Here is a 27,213-nt window from a genome sequence, read left to right as displayed (position 1 = left end):
GTTCTGCGTTAAAGCCGTGCGTTTTCAGTCGCGTGTGTATCACAGTTTCGACACCATCTCACCGTTTTCTTTACAGATGTCACGTGCAACTGTTATTGTCACTGAGGTCGGCCGTGCCAGCTCCATTACGTATTATATAAATACTCCACGAAGCCGATTTAAATTTAGAAGGTTATAAAAATAATAAATAAAAGAAAAATACGGTTCCTTTTTGAGAAGATTATAACTGTTTATTAAGAAATAAACTACGAATAATACAACTAAGGAAACGTAACTCCCATACTTTTGAATTTGTTTCCTTTTCGCACACTAAAATATGACAATAGCTACGAAACACTAACATTCAAATTGACGAAAGGGTTTTTTTTTTCATTTATTGAAGTTAACAAACAGTAACCATAGTACATAATTATAATCATGTATATAAAACAAAAACTTAGTTACTACGGAACCAACGGCGTTAACTACAAATTACTTGACTATATTTCTAATCATCCAGTTGAGAATAAGTAATATTAAATATATAATAAGTACACTAATATTTAAAACATTAATGGTAAACTAAAACTAAAAGCTAAAAGTACATAATGAACTGATGTTCTTATAATATACATGATTTACAATTTATAAGTATATTTTTGATGTTAAATCATTGTGACACGTTTTGTAGTGCCTTCTAAATAATCTAATACAAGCATAATAAGATTTTATTGTTACAAATAGATTATACTTAATTACAGCTAACTAATTACTTTGTCAGTACTATTATTAAGTAATTTTAGAATTTCTTCTTTATATTTGGTTATTTTATAGCTAAAGACATCAATGGGGACAAAATTCTTGTTGTAAGTACTGGCTAGTCTATTGAATGGGGAGCGTTTACCAACATTAGTTCGACTGACTACAGTAGCAAATATTTGGTGAGGTCTTCGACTATGTGTAGTTATGGGTATCCTATAGCATAACTTATTGTTTAAAGGTATGCAATCATATCTATTATGGCATAGGTCATAAAACAGCATCATTTCTAACTGAATACGTCTAGATGATAATGGGAGGAGATTGTATTTTTCAAGAAGTGTGCCATATGATTCTCGGGAATGACAACATCTGTAATGCATTGCGTGTAGATTTTTTTTTGTGCTATTTTGATCGTGTCAATGTATTTTTTATAGTAAGGGTTCCAGATAGCTACAGCGTATTCGAGCTGCGAACGTATGAGCGATTTGTATACGTGCAAATATGTTGAGGATTGCACAAAGTCTTTACAGGACCTCATAACGAATCCGTACATTCTGTAAGCCTTATTAAAATCATCATTTACTTCACTAGGCTCAAAAACGGATAGGAAAAAATCAGAAAATAAATTACAAACTTGGTAAGGATCGCTGGTGGCAATGTTTTTGTATATCATTGAGTTTGGTATGTCTCCATTACGTTTCAAATTATGTATATAAGTCCAGAAATAATTTATATTATTATGTATACCATTTTCAACATTATTTAAATACTGCCTATAACATTTATGTGAATAATATTTAAAACGTTCCCTGTACATAGCAAATACTCTGTAATCTGATATATTTTTGTATGTTTTCCACCGTATCCAACTTTTCTTTTTGCTTTTAAAGATGTGAATAAGTGCAGGTGTGAACCATATAGGGTGCGATGTTTTATGTATTTTTGTTGGTATGTTATTTTTAATAATTGAGTACAGATTTTTGTATAATACCGAAACTGCGCTTTCAGCCTTTACGTTTTGGAAGAGTTCTACCCAATTAGTTTCATCAATTTTATTTATTATAACAGAATAATCTGCCCTATTATAATTATGTATTTTAGTTGGGAGAATTTTCATAGGTTTAAGGGTGTTAGTTACAGGAATGACCACGTAAAAGGGGTGATGTGGAACTACTTGTACTAAAGGAACGGGTTCAATTGAGCTGCCACAATCGGATATATTAGTGAGGAACAGGTCTAGTATTCGGTCTCGTTCGTTCTTAAAGGTATTCACCTGTACACAGTTAAAGAGAGATACAAAATGTACCATATGGGACTCTGCAAGGTTAATACGTACATTATTTGTTATTGGTTCCAAATGTAAACAGCCTTGTCGCCAACCTAAAGTCGGGAGATTGAAGTCTCCCGCTATAATAAATCTATCTACATCCGACATCTGCAGAATACATCCTATGTAGTCAGGTGATTGTCATATATTTCAGGACTAACAGCTGGTGGTAAATACGTTGCGCTGACAATCCAGCAAGAGTTATTCATATTTATTTGCACCATAACATGATCCACCAAGTGAAGTGCCGAGGATGTGGTAGTGGGGTCGGTGGAGCGCGGCGCGTGGAACCCGGCTGCGAGATGACGCGAAGCCGGGAGCTCGCGCCGCACGGCCACCAACACACCACCGCCGTCCTTCCGTCGACATTTACTAAGATTCCTGTCGCACCTGAACACCCTGTAGCGGCTATCTACTATTTCGTTATCAGAGATGTTGTCATTCAGCCAGGTCTCGGTCAGAATTATGATGTCATAGTTATGTAACAAAATATTCATATAAAGAGTGTGAGTTTTAGTTCTTAGTCCACCACAATTCTGATAATAAACTGAGAAGACACATGGTTAGTTTGGGGGTAAATAATAAAGGATATTAAGTTTAAAAATATAATATCACACAAAAAGGGGAAATCAGGCAAACATACAAGTATGATGTTATAGTAGTAGGCACCATAATTTTTTATTCAGTGGAATACAGGGTATACTCCATATTGTAACAGTATACAGATTAGGTATTTTGTTAGTTACAGGTTTCGCATCATGATTAGATAAACATAATATTATAGAATTTGAAATATGAAGACACATTATCTTCTTGTTTAGCATTTCACAATAATAGTTAAATAAAAAGTCAACCCATAACAATATAAAGATACACATTACAACACACATAATATTGTACAGGGAGTATGTTACCTGTTTTATAAGAAAACTAATTGTTTTAGCAAATATTATGGTGTATGGGAGCCGTACAAAAACACAATTTTGGGCCTATATTTCGTTTATAACGGTACGGAACCCTTCGTATGTATTATTAAAACAAAACAACGATTTTAATAAACATATTTTGGAGGAACAATACTCAAAGTGTTCGAACCCAATAAAACATAATACAAAATGAACTGGTCATTTTAATGGAAATGATAAAGCTTAGCATTTATGGGACATTATGAGGGTCGCATTAGGACCCACATTTCAGGGATACGTGCGCGATTGGTCAGCAAGATACGCAATAATTAACTACAACGACGTTTGATTTTATTAACGTAATTATTGAACCCTTAGTTCAAGGTTAAGATTAAAACTCACGGCAGCACTCAGAAACATTTAATGATTATTTAACTTTAATTTAACGAAGAGTGTGACGAAAAATGTATGGAGCTTATGACAAAATCAAAGATCATTTTGTAGACTTCAATTCGTTGGATAATAAGGAAATATTTGAACAAAGTTACAAAAACAATAAAGACTTTATTTCTATTTTTATACTTTTATAATAACATTATGAAACATATAATATAATAATATTATGTAATTTCAAAGTTGAGCTGACAATATTATCACTCTGTAGTCTGTATGTTTGGCGTGAATGAACTATATTTGGACACGAATGAAAATGCATATTCTATAGACGGCTATCTGAAAGTTGGGCTGCCGTTTGGCATATATTTTGCTACAACTTCAATTTACAATATTGCACCGGATAGTATTATATCTGACATTATTTGACTTTGTAAACAATTCCAATTATTTATATACATCTATGTACGTTTTTTTTAAATAAGGAAAGGTTTAAAAAAAGAGCAAACGTGTTACCTGATGAGAAGCAACTACCGTCGCCCATGGACACTCGCAACATTAGAAGAGCTGCAGCTCTTCTAATGTTGCGGCCTTGCTGACCTTTTAAGAGGGAATACGCTCTCTTTTTAAAGGTGAGTAGGTAGTATTCGTCCGGAATTCGGAAATACTGCAGGTGACAGTTCGTTCCAGAGTTTTACAGTGCGCGGCAGAAAGTTACGCGAAAACGCACGGTAGAAGACTGCCACTCATCAAGGTGATGAGGACGGTATATTTTTCGCGTGGGACGATGGGGAAATTTTTTAAGTCATCATCATCTTTATAAATGATATAGGTAGTATTATTTTTTAAAGAAGTCACAGGAGGAATAAATTAAATTTTTCTGTACAAAAAAGGAATGAAATATCGACTGTCGATCGTCTGTTGTATTGTTGTTGCAAGAAACGAAGGAAAAAAACATAATTCTAACCAAATAACCTGGGACCGGCCGCCATTTGTATAAATTTCTTGGTACATTGTACCCACAGCCTTATTATAAAACTCGTAGAAGTGCTACGCGGCCTCGCTACGCGCTACTACGCACGCTCTACGACGACGTAGCGAGTAATTAAATACAGTGGTCTCCAAAATTTTTTTCATGCGGGCCACAAACTTGTTTTGGTCTTGGATATCGCTGGTAGCAACAAATTTTTTTTTGGTTAAAAAGTAACGTTCTTCAAAATCGACGATTTAAAAGTGGAACAAAGTCACGACTTTCACGACGACTCTACATTATTTTACCAGTGGGCGTGAATTTAAAAATGGTTTAACATCACGCGGGCCCCAAATAAAGTCCTGGCGGGCCACCGCGGGCCGCCACGGGCCGCGGGTTGGGGATAGCTGGACTAAAACAAAACAGGGCTATCATTCAACCACTGAGCCAGTGGTGAAGTTAAATATAGAAAAACCAAACTTTAAGAAAAAAAAAATTGTGTATTTTTTAATTAATGGCTTTTTGTGAAAAATCTAGCACATTAAACTGGTTCTTTTTTATTTTAAAAACATAGAGGAGATTTTTGTCTTAAATAAATTCTTTACTTCTATGCTCTAAGTCTGATAGTTTGGAAGTTATAACGATTTTCCTATGAAGTATAGGTCAGATTAGTATGAAGCCACAGAATTTTTTTTTTTCAAAAGTTGGAGAAAAAAAATCGAACTCATGATTCATGGCATATTTTAGTGACAAATTGGTTTTCAAATATTTATTTTCTTACTTTTGAAAAAAAAAAAAATTCTCTGGCTTCATACTAATCCGACCTATACTTCATAGGAAAATCGTTATAACCTCTAAAGTATCTGAATTAGAGCATTGTAATAAAGAATTTATTTAAGATGAAAACCTCTATCTTTCTAAAACAAATTTATCTGTTTTATCTGCTAGATTTTTCACAAAAAGCCATTAATTAAAAAATACACAATTTTTTTTCTTAAACTTTGGTTTTTCTATGTTTAATTCCACGATATTTATAATATATTGCCTGTGTCAGCGTAGTCCAAAAGTTTAGCTATCAAATGAGACCTTTTATATATTCATAGGATATTTACATGAGAAGTACTAGTCAGATTAGTGTGAAAGCCCGAGAAAAACTAAAATGAGGGCCAATTTGTCGATAAAATATGCCATAGATCATGACATTAAAGCATCGGACACCGGTGTCGGGACACATTGTATAATTATAATATTAAAATAAAATAAAAAAATAAGAGGGGCTCCCATATAAAAAACACAATTTTTTGCCTATTTTTGCTCTATAATGGTACGGAAACCTTCGTGCGCGAGTCCGACTCGCACTTGGCCGATTTTTTATAAACCTTATGGTGGTTTTATGATTTGACATACTCAAGTTTATGTATTGATCGAATATTTACATTACGCTAATACTAGCACTGTCTCTCTCTAATCGTTATCTCGTCCATGTGAATTTTTAATGTTTAATTTAAATTATAGTGAATTATAAATTGGAACCCTTTGAAGATGAAGTTGGTAATTACTTTCCAGTATTTCAGTTCAGATTAATTACATTCAGAAGTATTTAAACGTACTTTATATTTTTCATGATGTTTGGGATATTTTAAAGAATACTAGATGACGCCTGAAACTCCGTTGCGCCAAATTCGGTTATCACGTGAGAACCCTACGTTTTTCCAGGTTAAAAAGTATTTAATGTCTTTTCTCCAAGTCCTCCACTTTAAGTATCTCTAAACCATATTTCATCAAAATCAATATTGAGAGAGAAGAGATAGCAGAAAGACAGACGCACTTAAATTTTAGTGTGAATATAAAAATTAAATTATATTTTATCAGAAGCAATTACGAAATGCATTTAAAATATGAATTTAAAATATGAAATATTTAATTTTAATGAAATATTTTAAGCATCGATTTTTGATATCTAGTACATATTTCTCATTATCAATATTTCATATTTTTTTAAACAAAATTACTTATTCCAAAACCAGAAACTGTTATTAAATCAATAGCTTATGCATCGCGAGCTGCGCGGTGAAGATAACAGGTATTTGTTATTAATTACTTCCTCAATCTAAATATGTAAATGAACAAGGTGATTCGATGTTCTTTAGATGAAAATTTCATTCCCTTCCCAGGGCTAAAATTTAATAAACATGACATTCCCTTTACATATTATACGCAACAGGTTTTAAGGTTCCGTGTCCGAATGGTGAAGTGTTTGACTGTCTTGTTCATCCGTTTCTTTTTTTTATGAAGTAAGGGGACAAACGAGCGAACGGGTCACCTGATGGATAGCAACTTCGGTCGCCCATGGACACTCGCAGCATCAGAAGAGCTGCACTTGAAGACTAAAAAAAATATTCCCTCTAGGTAATAGGGGGAGGTAGGGATGGGAAGAGAAGGGAATAGGGGAGGGTAGGGAAGGGAATAGGGTAGGGGATTGGGCTGTCTGTATCTTCTTAAAAGTAGAATTTAATAATACTTTAGGGTGTATAATATTTTCACTGTACCCTTGTATTGTATAATATTATAGAGTTCACTGTAAAAGTAGCAGCGAAAAAGGGCATTTTTTATGATTTGTAAAGGCACGCGCAGAAGCGTTATGAATTTGCAAATACGAAAGTACAAAAATCATTGCTGTTTTAGTAATACTACTTTCACAGAGTGAACTCTACAGGGTGCAATTAAAACTTCCTGCCAAATTTTAATATATTGATCCTTGTTAAAAATAAAAATACACGTATTTTTTCTTTTATAATCACTCAGTACTAAAATGTTGAGAAATAACTTCCGAAAGTTATCCTAAAAAATACTACAATTAATGGACACGACCCGTTGCCCGCGCGTGATGTGACTGCGGACGCGCGCCTCCCCCGCGTTACTCCCGATCATTCCCCCGCACCGCGAGTGACCCTTCTGCAACGATTTTAAATGGGATAAAATATGTCAATAAAAAAAATGTGACACCCAATTTTTTTTGGTTAAATGGTCTCTCCTAATGATACCTAAGCCCTGGAAAAAAATTGGCAGGAAGGTTTAATTGCACCCTGTATAGTATAACAGAGGACCTAAACACATCCTAAAGTAATACCAATTTGTTTTGTTACGCCCTGTACAGGTTAAAATCATAGCACTCCTTTTTGCTTCCCTTTGCTTGGGTAAAAAATGACCACCAAAACATATCTGGTCACTGTTAAGCATTTGTGCATTAATCCACATTTTTTAAGTTGAATTATAAATGCAGTCTACCTGCTTTTATAACTCAATAAGTAATTCTTTAGTGGGATGATACACAAATCACAGCCTTCATCATTCTGTGAGGATAAATATATTTCTAGTTACTAATAATATTAAACGAAATATTTCCGTGATGTGACCAAACGTTTAACATAACATTTGATCGCTCGAGCCCCGCTGAACGATATTCGCATCATTTGGCGGTTATTTCGCACTTAACGCGGGATTTGCATAACAAGGTGCATAATCCACATCTCGTAGTTAGCAAGTATACAGTATAATTATTATACAGTAGAATATGTCTCATTGTATCTGTGTGCAATCATCCATACTGTGTCCTTGAAATGAAAACCGCAAGACAGAACGCAAACAAGTTTAAGTGCAAGCACAGTTATTGAACACTGTAGTTCGGCATGATTAGGTTAATATTACAAGTAAAACACCGAAATTACGCTGCGTTATTTCGGTGGCGTTATTTTGAACGGGCAGCAACTCATTTTGTTATTTATTTATTTAATTATTTATTTATTTATATAACATGGAAAACTTACAGCTAAGTAATGTCGGTGGCAATTTTATGTATGATTATCAGAAAGCCAATTACAAGTTTTCACCTCTAAGTAACAGATAAAATTATACATGATATTGTGAACGGTCTTAAATCCGGAAGTATTTAGACACACATGTATATAGTATAACAATTGTTTTGCTATTTCAAGTTATGATATCACGCAAATGTGTGCGTGCATCCAATCCGGTTGTTCTACTGTATTTTTGTATATTGTGGCTTGCTATCAGCAACTGCTACCAAGCACACTTTCTAAGTGTTATTGTTATAGACTTTACAATTTGAAATCGTACAGATTTGCAAAATACCTTTACATAATCTTATTTTCAAAAGGTGCCAAAAGGTTTTTTTACACAATAATTTACATATTGTCGTTATTGTGGCTATTTTGAATCGCTCTTGTTATATTTTGAAGTGACAAGTTCTGCTCCGAAAGCTACAGCTTACAAGATAATATTTTCATCTGATCCAATTTCGTGATCCAATTACTTATACGTGCGAGAGCCATGCAGGCACGAATGGACCGGCTCGACCGGAGAAATACCACTTTCTCACAGAAAACCGGCGTGAAACAGCGCTTGCGCTGTGTTTCGCCGAGTGAGTGAGTTTACCGGAGGCCCAATCCCCTACCTCGTTCCCTTCCCTACCCTCCCATATTCCCTTCCCCACCCTCCCCTATTCCCTTCCCTTCCTTTCCAATCCCTACCCTCCCCTATTACCCTATTCCCTCTTAAAAGGCCGGCAACGCACCTGCAGCTCTTCTGATGCTGCGAGTGTCCATGGGCGACGGAAGTTGCTTTTCATCAGGTCACCTGTTTGCTCGTTTGCCCCCTTATTTCATTTAAAAAAACCCATGACAATGTCATCCACGTGCCATATTTATTCTTCCTAATTGTCATCCCACATTAAACAACGTTACGTCGAAAAGACAGGGTTTAATACATAATATTATGTAGCGAGTGTAATCACTCATCACGCGCTGACAGAATGCTCATCAACAAACCAAATTCGTTGACGAGCTGCTGCCTGCTGGTGCGACGATTAATACAACAATGTAACTGTAAGTGTAATTTGGTAACGTAGGGAAAGGACGTAGGTTAATTTTGAACCCGTAAAAAAGTTTTTTTGCGGGATAAAAAGTAACCGTCATCATGATATTGTTATGTTTTGTCGTATAAAGTTTGTCTATGCTATGAAGTTGTAGTATATGTCTACTTGATTTATAAGGTACTTACACAATTATAGGAACTTATTGGCTCTACAAAATTAAATTATTATAGTTTTCTTTAACCCAGTATAACTAGTTGCTAAAGATATTACTTCAAACCACGACGGAAGTAGATACTCGTAGGTCGAACTGTAATAATCTGCTTTAAATAATCTTGTCAATTATTAATATTACTTGAATTAATATTAGCGTCTTTGCCGATGTTTAATTTGTTAAATAAAATTGCTCCTCTCATTTGAAATATTAGCGCAAACTCTGTCTTGATAAATTATTCATAGGGCACACGATTTTCGTTTCCGCCATACGCGGGGGTGAAAAGGGGGGTCAAAATACCCCTCAGTTCAAATGCTGTGGGGCAAATACGTACTGAGTATAATTGCTCGTAATTAGGTCAGAGCATGATTTGTTCAGCTCAGCTTCAATTGGATTAGCTTATGATCGAGGTAGCTTGAAAATTAGCTTTACGAACGTTTCCGGGGATTAAAAGCGATGATTTTTTAATGAAAAGGACTCAAGCCGACACCTGATGAGAGCAAAATACGCCGCCTACGGACGCTCGAGACACCAGTGCCACATAAAGGAGTGAGCACACTGAGACGGGCCGTGCCGGGGCTCAGCGTGCCGGGGCGCATCGCAAAAATCTGCCTCCATACAATTTGTATGGAAGCGGATGCGCGTATCGCACACTATGTCGGGGCGTATCGGCGCGGATATTTGCTCGACGGATTTCCGTCAATACGACACGGCCCGACAAGACCCACTGCGCCCCGACAAGACCCGCTGCGCCCCGGCAAGACCCGCTGCGCCCCGGCAACAGTGTGCTATAGCAAGCGGCGCGCGGATGTGATGCGATGCGGCCCGGCAAGCCTCGGCTCAAAATCCGTCAATGCGTTGCGCGCCGACCCGCCCCGGCACGCCCCGGCACAGTGATCGTTAAAATCCGTCAATGCGATGCGTCCCGACCCGGCAATAGTGTGCTATAGTGCATTTTGCGCTGCGCTGCGCCCCGACCCGCCCCGGCACGCCCCGGCACGCGCCGACAAAGTGAGCGCGAACCTTAAAACTCCTCTGGTGTTGCAAGTTGCGTTCTGGACTCCATTGGTAGGCTACTATAAGCTTGGGTGATAATCATATTGTATCGTAAATAATTATTGCTCTTTGCTCTTAAACTACGTACAAACATAGACATAAACAAGTGTATTTACATTAAGTTTTATGAGCTACAGGTTATAATAATATTTATGATAAAGGCAGTTTATATTTACATTCGCCACAGAATAGATAATAGTACCTACAAGTATATACACAAAATTGATAATCCTACTAATATAAAAAAGGCGAAAGTTTGTTTGTATGTATGGATGTATGGATGTGTGGATGTGTGGATGTATGGATGTTTGTTACTCTTTCACGCAAAAACTACTGAACGGATTTTAATGAAACTTTACAATAGTTTATACATCAGAATAACACATAGGCTACAATTTTAACCGACTTTCAAAATGGGGGAGGTGTTATGTTCGTTTTCTTATATTCAACGACTACTCCGCCGTTTGTTAACCGATTTTCAAATTTTTCTTTTGGTATATAGGGTATCATTATATTCACAAAAGTGGTGATCTGATGAAGAATCCATAAGTAATCGAGGGAACTCCTCAAAACTTATAGGGAAACATGTGGTGACTTCGGTTTCGTGAGAAACCTGGTATACCGTGGTTCGGAAGGTGCTGAGAGAACTCCTGATTCTTTATAGATACAAGTTTGGGAGTTTCGGCGTTGTTTTAAGAACAGAAAGCATATGCTACTATGCAAATTACATTCATCATCATCATCATCATCACTACCATATTATACCATTTCATAGTCTTTTAGATCGAGACTCGAGTTTGTCAAGCGATAATTAAAAAAAATCTATACCTACCTAATATTATAAACCTGAAGAGTATGTTTGCTTGAACGCGTCAATCTCCGGAACTACAGGTCCGATTTAAAAACTTATCTCAGTGTTAGATAGATCATTTATAGAGTAAGACTATAGGCTATATTATATTATCACGCTAAGACTAATACGACCGAAGAAACTCAGGAAAATGTGGGAAAAACGGGGGAAATATTTTTTATGGGAAAATGTACGGTTTCTGTAAAATTCCTAATTTACGCGGGCGAAGCCGCGCGGGACATCTAGTTATAATTATATTATTATCAGTCTTTAGGTCCGGTTCATGGCTAATTAAAATTAACTAGAGATCGGCGATCGCCCAATGGTCGAAATTCGACCTTACTTGCAACGACATTAGGACTACTATATTTTGTAGAAAAATATTGACTTTATCATTTTTTTTTTCAACTCTTGTCTCTGGGACATAGCTGATCTCAGACTGGCAATGTAAGCATTGTCTAATAGTATCTTAAAGGGCCCATTCACGGCTGGACTGTATGGCAGTCCTGCAGTGAATGGGCCTTTTTAGATTCAATAAAAAAAACTATAATCCATTTTCAATTTGTCAACTTGTTGTCAACAGACTTCAACCATAAATAAAAGAGTATAATTCGTATGTAAAGGCTTGTCACTCAAAAATCTGTCATTTCTCATGTGTGTGTGTTGTAGTGTGTGTAATGTTTTATTTGTTAAAAAAATGTACCTATGATAAAAGCATTATTTCAAAATAATATTAGCTCGATGCACTCCTTCACCATATAAACTATGTTATGTACCATATAACTGTGCAAAATTTCATTCACCTACGTTTCTCCATTTTTCGTAAAAAGGGTTACAAAGTTTTTCGTTTGCGTATTAATATTATGATATATTATGAGCTTCCACAAGCTTTGATATTGTCACCGATAAAACGAAAAAAAAATGTACGGTCCACACGAAACAAATTTTTGCGTGAAAGGGCAAAGTCTGGTGATACCTTTAAAAATTTATAACGCGAAAGTCTGCCTGTCTGTCCACGCTTAAACCACTGAGCGGATAATCTAAGGTATAAATAAGCTTTGTTAAGCATGATAGTTTTTATATAGACCAAATACACGGCTACCTCAAAAAATTACTAGATGACGCACGCAACTCCGTTGCGCCAAAATTTGCTTATCGCGCACGAGCCGTACATTTTTAAGAAGTATCCTATGTCCGTTCACGGGACTCGTAGTATCTCTATACCTCAGGAAAATGGATTCATCGGTTTGGGCATGAAGAAGTAATGTCAGATAGATAGATACACTTCATATTTATAACATTAGTATTGATTATTAAGAGCTCACCTGACTCTAAAAACCAAACAAACCTCTTCACACTCACGCCTGTCTTTCATATGCCAGGTGAAAAAGGACGGCGCTGAATCATCGCCGATTTAGTTTTACTTGAATAAAAGACGAACTATAATGATTATGAAAAAAGTGTTTTGAGCAAATTTAGGTTTTATCAATACCTTTTTAGATTTTAAAAAATATCAAAGAAAAGACAGCAAACTTCGTAGATCCAAGCAAAAATGTGTCTAAATCAAGGTTTTTTGTAAAAAAGAAACTATCGAGCATTTTTTGAGTAATCGTGTTTTCGTCTTGAGCATTTAATCTTTATGAACTGAAGTTACTTGTGTCAAAAAATCAGTTTTCTAGACCTTACAGATTTTGAGATCTAGGTTAAAGTATGTAGTCAAGTTAGAGTCATATGGGCTCTTAAAAGTTTGATGGATAGTAGTTACAACCACTATTCATCATACTATTAATAACCCATTAATAATACATGTGTACATACACACAAGTTAATTTAAATAAGCATAAACACTTGAATTCGATATCAATTAAGCTACTGTAAGCAGCGTCAATGGTACTTAACATTTCCGGAAGCGGCTCAAGTGTCAGAAGAAAGAGAGAAGAATTTAAAAGACTACTTGATGTAAGTGTTTTATCATTCAGCGCCGTGAATGGAAATGGATCTTTAAATCTTTAGATTAGTGTAACATCATATTTTATCTTTGAATATTTTGGGATGTTTCGTGTCCGGTGTGATTTTCAATCTAGAATATAAAAAAATAGAATTAGGTAACACTATACTCTATAGTTATCACAATCTATAGGTATATATAAAACTCAAAGGTGACTGACTGACATGGTGATCTATCAACGCACAGCCCAAACCACTGGACCGATCGGGCTGAAATTTGGCATGCAGGTAGATGTTATGACGTAGGCATCCGCTAAGATAGGATTTTGATCAATTCCACCCCCAAGGGGTTAAAATAGGGGATGAAAGTTTGTATATAATAATACTTCTTATCGCGAGCAAAGTCGCGGGCAAAAGCTCGTTAATAATAATTGTATAACTAGCAATTTGTATAATATTATTATGATTCTTCAATCTGCGGTACACACTAATCAATCTTCAAATCCCACTTGCTGCGAGTAGGTTTTTAATAAAATTAAAAAACCCCTGCCTTTGAATCTATTTCTCTAATAATTGTGAAAATATTTAAAAAATTGCCGCAGGTGCGGTGCCCAATTGTATAAATCTCGTCTTCTTTTGCAGTTGCTGCTCTCGACCTAACAAGACTAAATTAGATGCGCCATCTGCCTACGAATAATTTATCACTGATAGTTCTTTACTATCACATAATATTACATCTTTAAACGAGCAATTCTTGTATATATAATTGGAATCTCGGAATCGGTTCCAACGATTTTCATGAAATTTAGTATATAGGGGGTTACGGGGGCGATAAATCGATCTAGCTAAGAATCATTTTTAGAAAATGTCATTTTATTCGTGTTTTAAAGCTCGGTCAAATACCTAGTAATATGAATACGCGAGTGAAAATCTTTGTAACCCTTTTTACGAAAAATGAGGAAACGTAGGTGCATGAAATTCCGCGCAGTTATAGTTCATATGGTGAAGGAGTGCATCGAGCTAATATTATATTTAAATTATGCTTATATTATGCAATTTTTTTTAAGAAATAAAACATTACACACACTAAAATGTGCACACTACCATAATTTTGAATGACAAGCCGATACATACGAATTATACTCTTTTGTTTATGGTTGAAGTCTGTTGTCAAATTAAAAATGGATTGTTGTTTTTTTATTAAGTCTGAAATAGTCAATACTTTAAACGGGGAGCCAAAAGAACAAAATAAGTATTTTTTTTATGAAATAAGGGGGCAAACGAGCAAACGGATCACCTGATGGAAAGCAACTTCCGTCGCCCATGGACACTCGCAGCATCAGAAGAGCTGCAGGTGCGTTGCCGGCCTTTTAAGAGGGAATAAGGTAATAGGGGAGTGTAGGGAAGGGAAGGGAAGGAAATAGGGGAGGTTAGGGAAGGGAATTGGGCCTCCGGTAAACTCACTCGGCGAAACTCAGCGCAAGCGCTGTTTCACGCCGGTTTTCTGTGAGAACGTGGTATTTCTTCGGTCGAGCCGGCCCATTCGTGCCGAAGCATGGCTCTCCCACTTTAAAATTTTAATTTAAGGTCGAATTTCGACCATTGAGCGATCTCTAATGCTAGTAAACATCTCTTATCAATTATCATAGTATAGGTACCCCTGTGAACGGAGTCTGTCGTCGATACCGCTGGGAATACTTTGCATAAGTTATTTCAATTTAACTACGTCGGATTGTTTATGCGACCGCGACGCGAATTCTAATGAAGGCCATAAAGTTTGAGAACCGGTAACGTTTTGTTCTCCAATCACAATAAATGGCCTCCAAACTTTATTGTGTGAGTGGTTTTCAATTAATAGACTGTTAACGGTTTTCTAACATCGCCAATGGATTTTAGGCGTTTAGTAATACTGTGGATACAAAATTTGTTGCAAAATAACAGCATGTATTTTCAGAGTTTTCCAAAATTGTGCCCTTATCCACACCGCTCTCAAACTTTTTGTGCAAAGGCAAACAGCAGAATCCTCATTTGTTCAAGCATAACAGTTAACACCAATGCACTATAATATGAGACCTTAATGTACAGCTGAGTCTCAGATATTTGCTAAAGGAAAACAAATTCTAGTTCCAAACAGTATTAACATGCTAACGGGATATTATCTAAATTGCACTGGCTTATACATATTCATAGCGAAACTAAGTCCGTATGTTACGACTTGTGTTAACAATTATAGTTCATATTATTAAAACATTTTAGTATGTTGTTTGTATGACAATTATTCAATTTTTTAAGAAATATTTACCTAAAAAACTTCCTTTTTTTTTCAGATGAAGGAGAAACGCTTGTCAGGTTAATTATACTATGTATATCTGGGTATTATACTTAATTTTTAGTTGTATGCTATCGCGACTTTATTAATTCATTTCAAATAATAAAACCAGTGCCTATGCTGCCAGCAAAAACCACTGAATTACAGTATTACGGTGGGACCAATATGTATTCTGTTGGTTACATAATCAGTCTGATTACTCTACCATAAAGATTCACCAATGACAGAATTGTTATTTTCAACAAAAAATTAAAACCGACTTCCAGGGTAAAAACAATAATAATTTATAATGAACAAAAAGTATTAAATAATTTAATAATTCTTACTCTTATTAAAGACGATTAAAAGTACCAATAATAAGGTTATAACTAGATAATTCATTGTCTGGTGACTGGTGGTAGTGATGATGATGGGGATGATGAATGTAACTTGCATAGTAGCATATGCTTTCAGTTCTTAAACCAACTCCGAAAGCCGCAAACTTATACAAGGAATCCGGAGTTCTCTTAGCACCTTCGGAACCATGGTATATTATTATCTAATTGCAAAATCTTGCATTTTGGTAGCATATGCTTACGAGTAGAATACTTCTCATATAATCGAAATCATGTTTCTAATAAATGTTTCTATATAAATTTTGAGGAGTTCTCTCGATTACTCATGGATGTATGGTGGAATAGTGGTGATGATGATGATGATTAATTAAATTTGCAAAGTAGTATATGCTTTCAGTTCTTAAGATAACGCCGAAACCCTCAAATATGTATCTATAAGGAGTAAGGAGTTCTATTCACTACCTTCGAACCATGGTGTATTCTGGTGCAAAATCTTACTTTTTGGTAACATATGCCTGAAATACTTCATATGAAACCAAAAAAAACATATATTTCCAATTGAATTTTGAGGAGTTCCCTCGATTACTCATGGATCCCATCATCAGGTCACCACTTTTGTGAAAGTGGGACCAAATTGGAGTAAAACCTAATATAACAAAACAAAATTTTTTAAAATCGGTTCACAAACGGCGGAGTAAATTTTGAACATACATAAAAAAAACATCCACAGCCGAACGTATAACCTCCTCGTTTTTGGAAGTCGGTTAAAAAAGATAATATAAATTAAAATGTGAGCTAGGACAAGTTGCACGGAAATAGTTCTTAGAAGTCTCATTTCAGGGCTTAGATCAGTGTACTGTTTGTGTTCTGGGTACATCTAGCAAAATGAAAATTTTTGGATGTACACCACAAATTAATCAGTGTGTACGTGGCATAGGGGTGCTTTGAGTTAGTAGTTAACTTCGTGGATTCGATTCCCGTGTTAAAAACATGATCTCTCGCCAGTGGATTAAGAGAGTAAAGGAATAGAGAGTGCTCTTGTGTACCTACTGCGCACACACTTGGGTTCTATAAAATTATTCCTGCGTAAACGTCACCGTCACCGACACCGGTGTGGGAGTTATTATTATTACTACTCACCACGGTACACCGGTTTGCCGCGGCACACCCTTTGCGGAAGACTGGCTTAAGAGGATACACCAAGGGCGAGAGAAATTGAAAATAGGTATTTTAAAATGTATTGCTGTCTCACCAATCTCAAGTCTCCCACCGCAGAGCGCGATAGAGACAACACGACAAAAGTTCTAAAAAAAGAACAGATAATCTTCGATTCGTTGTCCGCTAATTACTTCTCCAAAACTTAACCGATTTAAGTATTTTTTTCATTAAGAATTAAAGCAAGGCTTGAGCTGTGTTCCTATGTTTTTTTTTTGTATATTCTAGCCAGTTTTGTTTTCTGGGTGTTTGAACACAGAGGAAAATCTGGCCATTTTTTTTTGGGTTTTTGGACGTTCTTACCTTTTTTAATAATAAAATTATGAAAAAAAAGAAAACATAGGGACATGCTAATAGCGGCCATAAATATTCAGGAAAAAAAATCATAACTCTACCGGCATTATCCAGGGAGGAAACAGGGGACAACGTTTGTATGGAAAAACGGCGGTGTGGTCTCTTCTTCAATAATATATTATAATCTGTAAAGTTATAATAATAACTCACCTAAATTATCAGCTCTGTGCAGAGGTATGAGGCACATTAGGACGAGCAGTGCGCCCCGGGCCATGCTGGACACCGTCACGCCCTCATCACGTCACTCCTGAAAACACACACTTTCAATGTCTGTGCTGCGAATTATCTCAAATGTGAAATGTGGAAGTATCAAACAGTTTTAGTCGCACTATTTATTGGCACAAAGAAACACATGCTTTTCAATGTTTTTGCTGGGAATTATCTTAAATGAGGAAGTATTAATTGTCTGTGCTGAGAAGTATCTCGAATGGATTACGATAATCAAAGAGTTTTGGTCTCACTATTTTTTCAGACTATGTATTTCATGTAGATTTTGTCGGATCCCCCCCAGATTGTTTTGCCGTAGTTCACGATGGATTGACAGAGGGGAAGTATAGGGGGAGACATTTGAACACATGCGTTAATTTTTTTGGTATCCTTTGAATGACGTTTTTTATTTGCTCATGAAAGTTTAGTTTTTCGTCGATAGTTATGCCCAGGTATTTAATGTGAGGAACTCGCTGTATTTCTGTGCATGAGCAGTCAGACGTCTGGTAGACTACAGAAGTGGGCTAGGATTTATAGTATTTTTAGGTAGCTTTCCATTTCTTTAGATTTTCAAATTGTAAAGGTACCTATATTTCGTTTTTATTGCATTTAGTGTAAGAGTATTCTGTTCTTAATATTATGATGTAAGTCTTTTAGGATTTACACTGCCGATGAAAAAAATATATAAACAAAGCACGAATAAAAATCGCAATGAAAGTTCGCAGTACGGACGGGTCCAAGACGATAATTAGCTGAAATGTTTTACAAGTATCAAATAATTTTTATCCCGCTATTTATTGAGGAATACTAAGGGATACTAAGATCTATATTACTAACTGACCAGCAAATGTTTTGACATACCCACTCGTTATACTAAATACATTATACAAGCATAATATTATGAGTTTGTCTCTACCAAGCAATTTGTAATCGATCAAATTGAATTTAGAAAATCCCTTATACGGAGAGGCCAATCCTATATCCGGAGCCTTAAGAGACTCTATTTATGCATTTCCTAAGAACTCCTCAACCATTAAATCCATCCGTACATTTGTACTTACAAAGTGCCCACAAAAAATGCCATAAAAACTCAAAGAGAATAAAACTAGCAGGCGAAGTTTTAAGTGGCAGTAACGGGAAGTGTTATTATTGGTAACAATGCGCTAATGGCGGACTACAAATAGTCAAAAAACACTCCACACTTCAAAGATCGTTTATTTGGCAAGAGTTTAGTAGTTTTGACGAAATGCATTCGTATAGACAACGTTCGATGCTAAAATCTTACAATATGAATTATTTCGTCTGCATTCGCCAGGTTCGACAGCGAAGCTAGATTTTATTATAAAATAAGGTTCCGCACGTACGTTTCAAGTACAAGGCGGTGCGTTCGCTTTTAAAAAAAAGAACTTTTGCGCTAGTCTGACGGAATTCCGAATACGGAAAACGAATTCGGAAATCGAATACAGAGAGAGAAACACGCGCTACCGCGGCTTACAACTGTAGCATTTTTGCTCTAGTTGTAATATATCGACAAATTTGTGTCATGTTGTTACAACTTTTTCCGTCTAGCCCCCCTTCGCAGCGTGCGATAAGGAACTTTGTTCCAAAAACGATTGAACGGATTTTTATTACTGAAATTGAATTCAGAAACGTACGTGCGTACGCCAGCCTAAGCTCGTTAAAGTACTCAGTTTCAATGTATTTCCTCTAAAATATGAAACAGAAAATGAAAAAATAAATATGCCTTTTGCGTAACTAGATAACTTCAACATAAAATGTAAATGAAACACTAAATTTACATTTTTTGTGCAAATAAAAAACTATAGATACGAAATCAGTTTCAAATTAACGAAAAAAAAGCTGTTCAATTTACAAAATACGCGTCGTAATTGGAACTTTCATCACCGTACATAGGGTTTAATTTCGTCTGTCAACGAGCCACCCAGTTACGTACATCCTGTGATCTACATACTGACGCATAACCTAGATTTATAACGGGCGATAGATGTTCCTTCATTTGTAAGTAAATAATGGCCTAGGCTTGCAATTGAATATTGCTTTATTTGCTATTCAATTTTATATGAATTGAATTAAAAATATACTAGCTAAAAGCCGAGCTTTGTGAGGGTTCGCGTCGTCACACCTTGATTGACTGATGATAACCCATCTACATATTATAAATAAAAATTACTATGTTAAAGCACAATAATCAATAAGTGTGATAGTTTTTCCGTAAAGTGTATTACAAAACGTTGACGTTGTGGTATATTTTGACGAGGGAGAGCCATGCTTCCGCTCGACTGGAGAAATACCACGGGCTCACAGAAAACCGGCGTGAAACAGCGGTATGTTTCGCCGAGTGAGTGAGTTTACCGGAGGCCCAATCCGGGTTCCCCTATTCCCTTTCCTACCCTCCCCCATTACCCTATTCCCTCTTAAAAGGCCGGCAACGCACCTGCAGCTCTTCTGATGCTGCCTAAAATTGTTTGTCGCTCAGGAACCGTACACTTTTCCGGGATAAACAGTATGTTCTTTTCCGGGACTCAAAGTATCTCCATGCCTTTCAGCACAATTGGTTCAGCGGTTTGGGCGTGAAGAGGTAACAGACAGACATACACACTTTCGCATTTATGATATTAGTATGGAAGTATGGAAAGTTGCTAATGTACCACCAGAGAATTATATTTATATTGCAGTTTGTGAACCGACGATATTCGGTCGGGTTATATCTGTTGACCGAGTTTGTTTCGACTTAATGCCGTAGATGCGTGTAGCTTACATAAAAAAAAAAGAAATAAAAAGATTAGTTCAACAGCTAGCCTATAGTTATATACTATGCACCAAGCTTTTTACTAAGCATGTACATAATATTATTAAACCCTCCTTAAACGCCCGTCAACGCTTGGCCTATAATACTTTATAACTATTCTGTGTGCCAGAGGCATTAAGGCCATTATCATGTTCGGTTTTTATAGGATAGGCCTGGCGACCTCGCGATACGTGACAACTCCTCACTTTTTCCCCACAACCCGTAACTCCTAACTTCTAACATAGTATAAAATCATACAGTAGACGCAGTCCTTGAAATCAAATCCGCTTATAGGCATGATACTGCATAGCTAAAAAGAAACCCGCTATGTTCTATTTTTAAGTATAATATGAGTTATGACATTGTATATTATGTACCTCAGCGGTGTAAGTGGGGCTAATTGGCCAACGAGGACATATTGTTATTGGTGGATTAGACATTGCGTGTTGTTGATTTTGATATGAAATAAACGAGCAAACGGGTCACCTGACGGAAAGCAACTTCCGTCGCCCATGGACACTCGCAGCATCAGAAGAGCTGCAGGTGCGTTGCCGGCCTTTTAAGAGGGAATAGGGTAATAGGGGAGGGTAGGGATGGGAAGGGAATAGGGGAGGGTAGATAAGGGAATAGGGTAGGGGATTGGGCCTCCAGTAAACTCACTCACTCGGCTAAACACAGCACAAGCGATGTTTCACGCCGGTTTTCTGTGAGAACGTGGTATTTCTCCGGTCAAGCCGGCCCATTCGTGCCGAAGCATGGCTCTCCCACGTCTTAAACTCACGCCCTTGTTATTGGTAGTCCGCGATCAGATGATGACCCTCTGGATAGCTATTGTACATTATTGGCAGAATCTTTTCTATGGGTCCAGTTTCGCTGAGAGCTCTTAAAAATGAACGCGGCCTATATTTAATTTATCTAAGCACAGCAAAAACGTAAGTGCACCCTATCCTACTATCCTACTTCCTACTAATATTATAAAGGCGAAAGTTTGTTTGGATGTTTGGATGTATGAATGTGTGGATGTATGGATGTTTGTTACTCTTTCACGCAAAAACTACTGAACGGATTTTAATGAAACTTTACAATAATATAGCTTATACATCAGAATAACACATAGGCTACAATTTTAACCGACTTTCAAAATGGGGGAGGTGTTATGTTCGTTTTCTTATGTTCAACGATTACTCCGCCGTTTGTTAACCGATTTTCAAAATTTTTCTTTTGGTATATAGGGTATCATCCCAATTTGGTATTATATTCACAAAAGTGGTGATCTGATGAAGGATCCATAAGTAATCGAGGGAACTCCTCAAAACTTATAGGGAAACATGTGGTGACTTCGGTTTCGTGAGAAGTATTCTAAGCATATGCTACCAACAAGTAAGATTTTGCACGGAGGTATACCTGGTATACCGTGGTTCGGAAGGTGCTGAGAGAAATCCTGATTCTTTATAGATACAAGTTTGGGAGTTTTGGCGTTGTTTTAAGAACGGAAAGCATATGCTACTATGCAAATTACATTCATCATCATCATCATCATCACTACCATTTTATACCATACATCGTCCCATGGTTATGACTTATGAGCCTATAATGACCCTGTTATTGATACTTTTCATAGTCTTTTAGATCGAGACTCGAGTTTGTCAAGCGATAATTAAAAAAATGTATACCTTAGGTAGATATTATAAACTTGAAGGACTTGAAGACCTAATATTAGGAACTACAGGTCCGATTTAAAAACTTATTACAGTGTTAGATAGCTCATTTATCGAGTAAGACTATAGGCTATATATTATCACGCTAAGACTAATACGACCGAAGAATCGCAGGAAAATGTGGGAGAAACGGGGGAAATATTAGAAATTACGAACTACTGGAGCAATTTTTATGGCAATATTAAGCACAGATATAGAGTAGACCAAGTGAAGGGAGTAGGGACATAAGCTATTTTTATGGGAAAATGTACGGTTTCTGTAAAATTCCTAATTTACGCGGGCGAAGCCGCGCGGGACATCTAGTTCGGTATAAATCTGAAGACGATCTACTGTATGCTACTTGTATTGTACGTACCGGCCTCCTATCTTCCAAGGATAAAGGACAGTCGATCTTAAAATAACGGCTGTAGGGTCCAAAATGCATGTTCTCGACCCCAGGCACTATTAGCACAAATTGAAACGTCATCATTCTTTCCACGTTGTTAGTCAAAACAAGGAAAATATGGCCTTATCATGTTTATTAGCTCTTTTACGGAAACATTAGCTTCGTAAGAATTTCTTATTGGTTGGGACTTTTTGTAGTGTGTAATAATGTTAAAGCTTGTGTGTATGTTTGTTACTCGTTTGCAAAAAAAACCATTAAACAGGTTTTGATGTAAAGTGAATTCAAATTTTAACCAAGGTCAACCTTTATTTGAAAAAAAAATCAAACTACGGCCGGTGTAGGTAACTAGTTATTTGTATTTAAACAATATTATTATTACATTTCGTAATAAATATATATATATATATATATATATATATATATATATATATATATATATATATATAAAACTCAAAGGTGGCTGACTGACTGACTGACATAGTGATCTATAGACGCACAGCCCAAACCACTGGACGGATCGGGCTGAAATTTGGCATGCAGGTAGATGTTATGACGTAGGCATCCGCTAAGAAAGGATTTTGATAAATTCCGACCCCAAGGGGTTCAAATAGGGGATGAAAGTTTGTATATAATAATACTTCTTAACGCGAGCGAAGCTGCGGGCAAAAGCTCGTAAGTTATAAAAATATGTAGACGTATCCTACGGGATAAAACATTCCTATGCTCAGACTCGGGTCATAATAAACTCAATCTGCAAAAGAATTACAAAAACATGACAGGCACGATTGACGCCATTTTGGATTTTCGCTGAAAAAACACGCCTTCATTTTGAAAAGGGAAGTTTTATCTGGAACAAAATCAACGTTTTTCTCAGAGGAGCACTTTAATCGACAGTGTTGTTTTACAGCTGCTGCTCACAATGGCGCCTCGTCTTAATTAAAGTACTTCTCAAGCCAAGAAATGTTCCTCGAGTGAACGAGGTAACCCTGAAACATACTTCAAATTTTGTACAACAATGAAATAACCTGGTTACTAGTACCACCTAGTGTGCGCTAAATAAAGTCATGTACTACATCCATACTTCCATACTAATATTATAAATGCGAAAGTGTGTGTGTCTGTCTGTCTGACTGTATGGCTGTATGTCTGTCTGTACGTCTGTCTGTCTGTCTGTCCATCCATCCGTCCGTCCGTCTGTCCGTCCGTCCGTCCGTCCGTCGGTCCGTCCGTCCATCCGTCCGTCCGTCCGTCCGTCCGTCTGTCTGTTACTTCTTCACGCCTAAACCACTGAACCGATTTAGCTGAAATTTGGCATGTCGATACTTTGAGTCCCGGAAAAAGACATAGGATATTTTTTATCCTGGAAAAATGTACGGTTCCCGCGCGATAAACGAGTTCATCAAGTAGTTAATATTTCAAATGTGAAAGTGTGTCGGTCTGTCTATTACCTCTTCACGCCTAAACCGCTGAACCGATTTTGCTGAAATTTGGTACGGAGATACTTTGAGTCCCAGGCAAGGTCATAGGAAACTTTTTATCGTGGAAAAATGTGCAGTTCCCGCACGATAAACGATTTTTCCGCAAAGGAGTTGCGGGCCTCATCTTTAGTTTTATTGAAAGTGTATTGGTGAAGCCAAACGAGCATAATTTGTGAGTTGTGAGTCGCAGAATTTCGGTCGCGTAAATATCTTTTCATACAAATCATGACTCACAAAATTACGCTCGTGTGAATCAAACAGGACTTTTGTATGAAACTGAATTCAGCAGAATTTCTGCCAGCCGAAATTCTGCGACTCACAACTCACAAATTGCGCTCGTTTGGCCTCACCCTATAATATCTGACTGTTACATATTTACGCTTACAAAGCTAGCTAGGTTTAAGATAGATATGACTATGAAGATATTTTTAGCTAGCCTAGCTTTTTGATCTAGATTAACAACGTAAATTCTACCTTCAAATGAGTGACATGAACAATAGTAGCGTTGTTATTAACAATTTGAATAACAATGAGTAAATTTGATATTGAGTCTGCTGAACCGAAATCAATGTTAATTAACGTACATCGTTGCTACGGAGACACAAGAAAAGAGAGGCTTTCATTTCTACATTTAAGTAAGTATTAATTTTTGTCTTAAAATCTAATCCAGAAAATAGGTGTGTATTTTTTCTAAATGCGCTTACTTATTAAGTGTTTTTTTTAGGTCTTTTACTTTATTGTTTTTTTTAGTATGTATTTTTTTCTACTAAGCAAGGATTACGACCAAAACAGTCACGTTGAAATTTAATTTAACACTCGACCCACTAAAAGCGAGGGCTACAACGTAAATATTTGACTTCAAAACAGTTGATAATTATACGTTGACCCTTTAGTGAGCCCATGCGTGATTAGTCGATAAAAATCCCAACCCACTCAGAGTTGACGCATTAGGGTCCTAGGACACAGCGACTTTTTAACCGACTTTTTTAAATGAAATAAGGGGGCAAACGAGCAAACGGGTCACGTCATGGAAAGCAACTTCCGTCGCCCATGGTTACTCGCAGCATCAGAAGAGCTGCAGGTGCGTTGCCGGCCTTTTAAGAGGGAATAGGATAATAGGAGAGGGTAGGGAAGGGAATAGGGGAGGGTAGGAAAGGAAATAGGGGGGGTAGGGAAGGGAAAAGGGTAGAGGATTGGGCCTTCGGTAAACTCACTCACTCGGCGAAACACAGCGAAAGCGCTGTTTCACGCCGGTATTTCTCCGGTCGAGCCGGCCCATTCATGCCGAAGCATGGCTCTCCCACGTAACTTTCAAAAAGGAGGAGGTTATAATATTATGTTCGTTTGTATATTTTTTTTTTTGGATGTTCAACCATAACTTCACCGTTTGTGGACCGATTTTCATAATTATTTTGTTATTGTATAGGGTTTAATCCGAATTTGGTACCATGTTTACAAAAGTGGTGATCTTATGATGGGATCCATTAGGAATTGAAGGGAATAAGTGTGGTTACACCTTAAAATGCGCGATTTTCTAATTGAATACGTAATCGGCCTGTAAACTAGCGTGTCCCAAATTGCCTCATCGACCGTCATACACCCGACTCCCGAGCTAATGGCCAAAAGCTTATCTATAAAGCATTATTGCTATACAAAATCTATTGGGGATTTTGTTTACATCCTTCCTGAAACTCCTGAATATTCTGAGATTAATAGCTTAGGATTTGAATCTCCAATTCCGGTAACTTGTTTGTTATTAAACTTTGTTTTGCAATTCAATTAGGAAATCAAACCTCTTTTGTTTCTGAAATTGGTGTAAATCGCATCGAAGCGTAGCACCTACGCGATAACCGTTAGAACCTAGCTCAAATGTTAGCCAATTCGAAAAGCCAGTTTCAGCTAAATTGTATAGCTCCTAGCCGCCAACTTTTTGAACTAGCTAAATTGTATGGCCTTAACGAAAATTCTTGTAACGAATGTTCAATGCATGGGTTCCGTGCGTGCGTGCCAAACTTTTTGTTCGGAACTTCAGTTATGCAATATGAAACTAAATTTCGTACGTGCAACGTACGCAAAAGTATTTCAATATGGTTACCATGATTGCAAATTGCAAAGATTTTTGACGATGTAATCAACGTATTCCTTTATTTTTTAATGATTTTGAATCAAAAAAATAGTATGTCTGAAGATATGGAATAGAAACAGTAAAAGTTTCTGGTATTGGTCAGCTAATAAAAATATTCGATAACATATTATTTTTACGATTCAATGATTTCAAAACTCAGGACAGGGTTTCGAAAAATATTTAAGCAGAAAAATCTACGTGAATAAAATGAGGAAATCTACACCAATTTCTTAACTCAATTATTGTCAAAACAAACCTATAACCATTTATAAGGTTTCTACTTGGCATGCCTGCCTATGCACCTAAATATACGTGTATATTACGAACAGTAAAATATTTAATGCTTTGTCTCTAGGCCAATGAAAATGCAAGAAAATTCTTCATCGATTTCCATCATGAGTCAGAAAATATCAAATGAAACTTTTTTGGAAATTTCAAAACAAAGTTTCGGTAATTTATCAAAATCCTCTTAAATTACGTTCAAAGTTTGTAGGAATCGAGATCTCAATTAGACATTGTGTTGGCAGCACGGGCAGAGGGAAAAATATCTAGAAAAGTGTTTCTGGGGAGAAAATATAAAATATATTTTTCAGGGCCTTATTTTTTGACGATTAAAAGAAAATGAAACCAGGGAGGTTTCTTGAACTACATAGGTATGTAGTAAGTATACAGTTTAAGTTTTTTCTTTGGTTAAATTTAATTACTTACTTACATAAAAAAAAAAAACTTTTGATATAGTAAAAATAATGTAAGCAAGATAATTATTATACTTGTCATATTCCTTGGCTACATTATAGTTGAAGTATACCAAACCTCAAAATTTTCTAGAACTTTCTAGATAAACGACAGAGTATAAATTAAAGTGGTAAATTTCATATGTACTAAAGTCTGAATCCATTGTTTTAACTTTCCGTCATTTTCATCGAAATACCAAACTTATCTTTAGCACTAACTTGAGCTAGGT

At 36.4% G+C, this 27,213-nt stretch overlaps 1 protein-coding gene across 2 annotated transcripts in view; it reads right to left on the bottom strand.

Annotated features, from left to right (window-relative positions):
* Positions 1-27,213, bottom strand: part of LOC121732533 (protein eva-1-like) — a 139,155-nt gene that overhangs the window by 100,650 nt on the left and 11,292 nt on the right. For both annotated transcript variants that reach the window (XM_042122448.1, XM_042122449.1), the window contains exon 2: positions 17,678-17,774. In XM_042122448.1, coding sequence (XP_041978382.1) covers positions 17,678-17,741 — 64 coding nt within the window. In that variant the 5' untranslated portion in view covers positions 17,742-17,774. The remainder of the gene's footprint in view (positions 1-17,677; positions 17,775-27,213) is intronic.

The sequence above is a fragment of the Aricia agestis genome, chromosome 12 (assembly GCF_905147365.1).
Source record: "Aricia agestis chromosome 12, ilAriAges1.1, whole genome shotgun sequence".
Taxonomy (NCBI): Eukaryota; Metazoa; Arthropoda; class Insecta; order Lepidoptera; family Lycaenidae; genus Aricia; species Aricia agestis.
Note: the sequence above shows the minus strand (reverse complement) of the source record. Positions and strands in the feature narration are given on the sequence as shown.